Below are 8663 nucleotides of genomic sequence, written 5' to 3' on the forward strand. Positions count from 1 at the left end.
GCTCGCGCAGCTGTCAGCCGTCACTTTGACACATCGCGCAAAAATTTAACGCGTCAAGGTTGCCGTCCTGGAAACCCACTGTGGTGTTCGTTTGTTTCGTTTTTTTCTCTCCCTTGCAACCTTCGAGTTGATTAATTTCAACTCATTAAATGACTGAACAAAACACTCGAAATTACCCTCCTTCTCTCATCCCTTCCCTTCCCTCTCTCAATCTGGTGCAATTTCGTGCTCAAATTCAATTAAAGCATGCCAAGCGATCTCCCATCGATCTCCAAACTTTCCATGGCCTTCTCTTTCTCCTCTTTCGCCATCATTCTTGAGTGGTTCTAGCGCTGGTGTGTCGCAAATCTACGTGTCGCGCGACACTTGAAAATGACACTCGCTCAAGAAGTGTCAACGACGCGCGCGCTCTCTCTTATTTTTCTTCTCTCTCTCTCTCGCGATTATCAGATGAATATTGATTTTGTTTATAGCCTACTCTGTTTTTTTTTCTTTTTCAATTTGCCTCCTTTTTTGTTGTTGTTGTTGTTTCGGCGAGATGCTCTCCTGATCTTTTGATGAATGGTTTCATGAAAGGGGAGATTGAGCGCCCCCAACCGTGAATCGTGGGTGGTTTTTTTTTCGGCGTAATGGGGTTCTTCTCTTCTACTTGGAAGGGGAGCCTTCGCGAGCGCGCGTGGGTGTCATTGAGGGATTTTTGGAATTCCGTTGCTTGGAGGGTGAAGAAGAGGAGAAGATGATTTACCTTTTGCCAATTTCGTCAATTTTGTTAACTTTGTTCACTTCGTCAAGATGTCAATTTTATGAATTTTGTGAGTTTTGAAATTTTGTCAACTCTGTCATTTTTTTTACTTTAGTAAATTTTTATAATTTTGTCAATTTTTATAATTTTGTCCATTTTGACAATTTTAATAATTTTGACAATTTTAACAATTTTGACAATTTTAACAATTTTGTATTTTTTCAATTTGTCAGTTTTGTCTATTTTGCCACTTTGGTAAATTTTGTCAAGCTTAAAAATTTTGTCAGATTTGTTATTTTTGTAAATTTTGTTAATTTCGTCAATTTAATCCATTTTGCCAATTTTGTCAATTGAAAGTTTTGAAAATTTTTAAGATTTTAAAATATATTAAAATTTTGAAAATTAAAAAAAAATGACAATTTTGCCAATTTTGTCAATTTTTAAAATATTGTAAATTTTGACAATTTTGTCAATTTTGTCATTTTTGTAAAATGTGTCAATTTTGACAATTATGTTATTTTTGTCAATTTTGACAATTTTTAAAATATTGTCAATTTTGACAATTTTGTCAATTTTGTCAATTTTAAAAATTTTGTCATTTTTGTAAAATGTGTAAATTTTTTCAATTAGGGGAACTATACCCTTTCTCAGCCTATTTCTATTATCGGCCTATCAGCACTTTGATCATGAATTACAGCTGTCATAAAATGTTTTTGACTGTTCCAAAGTAATAAATAGCTCAAATAAAAGTGAGCAAGCAACTTTCCATTGTTGATACATCTGAAAATGTTGATTTAATAGCGGAAAATGGCAAAAGTGATGAGAATTGGTCGAACGGCTTAGAGTGATTAAAATGGGCATATTTCCCCTATGTTATTTTTGTCAATTTTGACAATTTTGAAAATTATGTCAATTTTGACAATATAATGACAATTTTGAAAAAAAAAAACAATTTTGTCAATTTTGACAATATTGATAATTTTGTCAATTTTGAGAATTTTGACAATTTTGATAATTTTGACAATTTTGACAATTTTGACAATTTTGAAAATTTTGACAATTTTGACAATTTTGACAATTTTGGCAATTTTGACAATTTCGACAATTTTGACAATTTTGTCAATTTTGACAATTTTGATAATTTTTATAATTTTAACAATTTGGACAATTTGGACAATTTTGATAATTTAGAAAATTTTGGCAATTTTGAAAATTATGTCAATTTTGAAAATAATGACAATTATGACAATTTTGAAAAATTTCAATTTTGTAAATTTTGACAATTTTGACAATATTTATAATTTTGTCAATTTTGACAATTCTAAAAATTATGTCAATTTTGACAATAATGACAATTATGACAATTTTGAAAAATTTCAATTTCGTCAATTTTGACAATTTTGACAGTATTGATAATTTTGTCAATTTTGTCAATTGTGACAATTTTGACAATTTTGATAATTTTGACAATTTTGACAATTTTGACAATTTTGACAATTTTGACGAATTTGACAATTTTGACAATTTTGACAATTTTGACAATTTTGATAATTTGGACAATTTTGACAATTTTGAAAATTTTGACAATCATGCCAATGTTGCTAATTAAGTCAAATTTGACAATATTGACAATTTTGACAATTTGTAAATTTTGAAAATTATGTAAATTTTGTTAATTTTGCAAATTTAGTAAATTTTGTATTTTTTGTAATTTTTGTAATTTTTTGTAAATTTTGTCATTTTTGTCAATTTTGACCATTTTGTCAATTTTGTCAATTTTGTCAATCTTGTCAGTTTTGACAATTTTAGACAATTATGACAATTTTAAGAATTTGACAATTTTGGCAATTTTGAAAACTTTGACAATTTTGTCAATTTTAAAAATTTTGACAATGTTGACAATTTTGACAATTTTGACAATGTTGACAATTTTGACAATGTTGACAATTTTGAAAATTTTGACAATTTCGGCAATTTTGAAAAGTTTGATATTGACAATTTGATTTTGACAATTTGACATTTTAGACAATTTTATCAGATTGTTAATTTTGTCAATTTTGCCAATTTTGACAATTATGAAAATTTTGACAATATTGACAATTTTGAAAATTTTGACAATTTTAAAAATTATGTCAATTTCGACCATTTTGTCAATTTTGGCTATATTGACATTTTTGAAAATTTTGAAAATTATGTCAATTTTGACAATATTGACAATTTTGACAATTTTGAAAATTTTGACAATTTTGACAATTTGGACAATTTGGACAATTTTGACAATTTTGACAATTTTGACAATTTTGACAATTTTGACAATTTGGACAATTTGGACAATTTGGACAATTTGGACAATTTGGACAATTTTGACAATTTTGACAATTTTGAATTTTTTTAAAATTTTGACAATTTTGTCAATTCTGCCAATTTACTTTGCGGATGGAAATCATTAATTGAAGATGAGTGGCTTACTGAAAGCTTTTTGCTTAATCGTCGACGTGCCAAGCTTAGTAGCTATGTAGTCGACATTTTTTTCTTTTTCTCAGAGCTTTAGCTTGAACCGATGGGAAACAAAAATGGTATTATTATTTAACGATTCAGCGATTTAAATGGACCAAAAAAATTCTAGTCGACGTGCCACCCAAGCTAGCTAGTTATGGAGTGGGCTAAATTGAAATTTCACTTTTGCTAACAACAGATGTGAAAGGTCATTTTTAGATCACTTCTTGGCTATTTAGCTTGGATGACATGTCGACGAAAATCAAAATGTTGTTTTCTTTTAACATCTTGAAGAAATTGTAAAAAAATATCACAAATCCTTTAGTGAATTGAAAGCTAATGAAATGTTTACGTTACATACAATATGCTATGAAACTCCCACCAATATTAACCTTATGTGAAAGTTTTTTTTATGATTGCCATACAACCTCCATCCAGTGATGATAGTGATAAAGTTGGGTGTCGTCGTCGTCTGATGACTGTCGTCCTGCTCAGGTCAAAGCATTCGTCCACCAGCAGAGCAAAGGCTGATGATGTTTGGCATTGAACACTATCATTATCGGATGCGCCGAGAAGAGGGGGGCAAAACGTTCGCCGTGTTGTGGTTTTTATTATTATTGTTATTGACGGGCCACAGACCCACGGCAGACACGAACAAACGCGCTGGAATGAAATCCTTCCCTCTTCGGAAGAACCGGTGAAGCTTTTGCTGCCACGTAGACAGTTGCCATCGACAGTGGTGAGGCATTTAGTTTTTTTTTTTTGCTTTTCTGCAAGGTGGAACGAGGGTTGAGTCCGGTCGATGTTTAGTGTGCGTGGATTTAATGAAAAGAAGGAAAAAAAAAAACAATTTGCTTTATGGACTGTGGTGAAGTTGTTGTAGAAGAGTGGGTCCAAGTTTCTGTGTTGGTATCGATTTGGGAATACATATTCCAATCCTGGAACGGGGATCAGCCATGTTATTTTCAAACCATTTTTAAAATTAAAAAAATATGACAAATAATGACATACCTAAAATAAGCAATACAATTCGGAAAATTTAGTAAATTTTATCAATTTTGTCATTTTTTTCATTATTGTCAATTTCGTAAATTTTGTCAATTTGGTTGATTTTGGCAAATTTGAAGATTTTGTCAATTTTGCCTATTTTTTTTAATTGTCACTTTTGTTTATTTTGTCATTTTTGTAAATTTTATTGAATTTGTCATTTTGGATTATTTTGTTAACTGGTGCGTTTTCGTATATTTTAATGATTGTTGTCAATTATGTTTGGCCCTTATTGTGTTTTTTGAATATCTTTTTTAAATAAATTTTCTAAATTTGGCAGATTTTGAAAACTTTGTCATCTATTTTCATTTCGATATTTTTTTATTTGTTGTTTTTTTATTTAAACAAATATTTCCAAAAAACCGATGGCAAAATCGCATGCACATCACCTTTGTAAACAAAAGCATGAGAAAACGTGAAAACAAAAGCATGTATGGAAGAATAAAAATATTTTGACACCCCAAAAATAACAATATTCTGGTGAGAGTCATATCCAGATAACCAAGTCCACGCCCCAACCATCTCGGCTATCTCACCGTCTTGAAATTGTTTAGATCAAAAATATCGTAGTTTCGTTAGAATTTTTGTATTTTTTTATTTTTATATTTTTGTATTTTTTTGTATTTTTGTATTTTTGTATTTTTGTATTTTTGTATTTTTGTATTTTTGTATTTTTGTATTTTTGTATTTTTGTATTTTGGTAGTTTTGAATTTTTGTATTTTTGTATTTTTGCATTTTTGCATTTTTGTATTTTTGTATTTTTGTATTTTTGTATTTTTGTATTTTTGTATTTTTGTATTTTTGTATTTTTGTATTTTTGTATTTTTGTATTTTTGTATTTTTGTATTTTTGTATTTTTGTATTTTTGTATTTTTGTATTTTTGTATTTTTGTATTTTTGTATTTTTGTATTTTTGTATTTTTGTATTTTTGTATTTTTGTATTTTTGTATTTTTGTATTTTTGTATTTTTGTATTTTTGTATTTTTGTATTTTTGTATTTTTGTATTTTTGTATTTTTGTATTGTTGTATTTTTGTATTTTTGTATTTTTGTATTTTTGTATTTTTGTATTTTTGTATTTTTGTATTTTTGTATTTTTATATTTTTGTATTTTTGTATTTTTGTATTTTTTTATTTTTTTATTTTTTTATTTTTGTATTTTTGTATTTTTGTATTTTTGTATTTTTGTATTTTTGTATTTTTGTATTTTTGTATTTTTGTATTTTTGTATTTTTGTATTTTTGTGTTTTTGTATATTTGTATTTTTGTATTTTTTTGTGTTTTTGTATTTTTGTTTTTTTGTATTTTGTTTTTTTTTTGTAGTTTTGTAATTTTTGTATTTTTTTTATATTTTTATATTTGTATTTTTATATTTTTTTACTGTTGTATTGTTGTATTTTAGTATTTTAGTATTTTAGTATTTTATTATTTTAGTATTTTAGTGTCTTAATTTTTTAGTATTTTAGTATTTTAGTATTCTTGTATTTTAGTATTCTTGTATTTTAGTATTTCAATATTCTGGTATTTTTTATGCTTTTGTTTTTTGTTGCATTTTTGATTTTTGTTTTGTCTTTTTGTAATTAGGTATTTTTGTATTTTTTTTTTGTGGTAATATTTTTGCTCTTTACTTTTTTTGTAACTTCGTATTTTTTATTTTATTTTGTAGTTATGTGTTTTTGTTTTATCTATTTTTACGATGTTTTTAGCTCTAATTTTTTTAGCTTTTTTGTATTTGTGTATTTTTGTTACTTGCAAAATCAGTTAGACCAACTTAAACAACACTAGAAAAAATAAAATTATTGTAATTTTCACGAGATGCAATGAAATTTTGAGTAGTTATTAAAATTAGACGAAGTACAGTTGACTCTCTGGTTGTCAATATCCAAGGGACCGTCGAGGGAGGGAAGCATCAGTTTACAGGACGATGCAAAATGAAGACTCGATTGAAATTTGTTTTTTCTTGCAGACCAGCTATAGGAAAGAATCATGGCAACGTCCAGCAAACAAAAACAAAGAAATGTCAAACACCCTTCAAAGCTTCGTTTCTCAAAGAAAAATGTCTATGCAAGCCATGAGAAAGTAAAATTATTGACAACCGGAATAGATATTTAAAGCAAATAGAATTCAAGGGACCGTCGAGGAAAAGATCCTTCAAGCAAGAGAAAATATCGAGGAATAAAGACAATCGAAGTATGCAGTTTGAAGGGACTGAAGAATTCATCGGTACATGGAGCATTATTGATATCGAGAAGATCGACAGTTAGAGAGTCGACTGTAGTAAAAATTGATGGACGAAAAAAACCTCAAACCTGATAGGACAAACAATAATAGCAATTACCCAAATTTCCAAATCCGCCAGATGTATGTCAGTCTAATTACGTTATTTGCAATTCCCACCCAGTACCCCACATTTGGTTCAAGGTTCCATCGCCTCCAAATTCAATCAGAAATGCACCTCACATAACCACAATCAAAGCCACGCATACACTCAAACCAAACAAATTATCAACCATTCTCATGCGGCGCGTTTTCGCCGATTATCCTATTCAATCAAAGCAAAAAAAATCACGTTCTTTTTTTCTGACCATCCAGCAGAACATATTTTCCACCAACAATAATCCAGACTTTGGAACATCATCATCAATGTTTAGTCGGAAACCATCATCATCATCTGGCGGTGGTGGATGCTCACAACAATCGCAATCGCTTAGGAACTCTCTTCCTCTCTCACACTCAAATGTATTCGCTTTGATATACGTAGCCACGCTAGCTACCACTACAAGGATAATCAAAGTCAAGTCGTGTTTGGGGTTTATTGATGCATGGATGCTGTGACGCATTTATTGAAAAATACTTATTTTAGTTTTAAAATAATTAAAAAAAATATTTTGATGGTTAAATCTAACGATAAATAATGAAATTTAAGCTTTGCACTATAAATGATAAGGGGCGCTCGTAGCCGACACTGTAAGCGCGTGCTATCCCAACAAGAGAGTCTGAGTTCAAATCCCACCCTGACATTTTTTTTTGATAATGTTCATCTTTCCCCAATCTCCCCATCAACACAAACACGCATCCCTTTTCTCCGTCTGCGTTATCCGCACAAATACAAAACAGAGCGCACTTCACTGATAGCGCCGAGGCAGCGAGCTGACGGCATCAGTGTGCCATTAGCTTTCGTGATTCCACCGTGAACAGTTCTCTGTGCCGGCTTGTCAGCTCGGGGTCGTGCGCGTTCGTGCGTGTTTCATCAGCAAAAGGAGCAGGAGGAGATGTCATTTCGTCGCAACTGAAGCGCGTGCCAATTGCGCTTTTTCTTTCATCTCTGCAAATAGTTACAGACTTCAAGCAAGTTCCTCACCTTATAGTGCGTTATCATTTGTTTCGCGTTTTGCTCTGATAAGAGAGCAGGAAAAATGAGTTCCAGCTCCGCCAACTGCAAGTGTTCCTGCACGGCCGGACTGCTCGGCCTCAGTCTGGCCGGGTTCCTGCTGTCGTTGTACACGTCCTACGTGGAGATCCGGGCCGAGCGGGACCACAGCTACCAGGCCATGTGCGACATCAGCGAGCGGGTCAGCTGCACCAAGGTGTTCACCTCGGCGTAAGTTCCATGGTGGGTTGCCTAGCTGTAGGCGTTCCTGTGGGCTGATTTATTGTTTTTGTGTGATGCGTGCGTGCTTGCGGGGTATTTATAACAGCTTAAAGATGTGTTGGTGATGTTTACAAACAAAATTGCACTAATTTCACAAACGTGCAGAAAATCGCTAATAAAAACGAAGAATAATTGCACCACGTGGTACAAAGTTGGCAAATCCAATAAACAGCAGCGGATGCAAGCACCTATTAGAGAAAATGCCGCTAATGATATTACAGTCAGGGTTCCGAAATAGGGCAGGTCGACAACACCTTCATTTTAATCAATTTCAGAAAGTTTAAGAGAACTTTGCTCGAAATTCAAGTTAGACTCGAAATTTCCTCAATTTGCTATAAAAAATTGCTACAAATAAAACCAACTTTAAATCGCCGACCTTCCACAATTGGAGTACAACGGTAGCCGAGAAAGTCATCTGACATTCGTTTTTTGGCAACACTTTCAGGCGCGCAGAATCCCATTTCGCCGTCCTGGTCTGTGGCCTTCACGTGTGTCTCCCCGCGCCACCGTGGAGAAAGGATATCCGATAACGTGAATATTTGGTGTGCCCTTTTTCGACCACAGACAAGTGTACAAGAATCTAAGCAATTTTTTAAACAAACAAATTTTCGTCACTAACGCCATCTGTTATCCTGTTCTACAAACTGGTTAAAAGATCGGAAACTCACCACGATAATTTTGAACTCACCACAGCTCATTTACGCCCGTTTGACAGTTAATCAAAC

At 31.6% G+C, this 8663-nt stretch overlaps 1 protein-coding gene across 1 annotated transcript in view; it reads left to right on the plus strand.

The window, feature by feature from the left end:
• The first annotated feature begins 7448 nt into the window (after positions 1-7448).
• LOC120430280 (vitamin K epoxide reductase complex subunit 1) overlaps positions 7449-8663 on the plus strand; it is an 11514-nt gene continuing 10299 nt past the window's right edge. The window contains exon 1 of the mRNA XM_052706486.1: positions 7449-7887. Within this exon, the coding sequence (XP_052562446.1) occupies positions 7703-7887 (185 nt within the window). The 5' untranslated portion in view covers positions 7449-7702. The remainder of the gene's footprint in view (positions 7888-8663) is intronic.

The sequence above is a fragment of the Culex pipiens genome, chromosome 1 (assembly GCF_016801865.2).
Source record: "Culex pipiens pallens isolate TS chromosome 1, TS_CPP_V2, whole genome shotgun sequence".
Classification (NCBI taxonomy): Eukaryota; Metazoa; Arthropoda; class Insecta; order Diptera; family Culicidae; genus Culex; species Culex pipiens.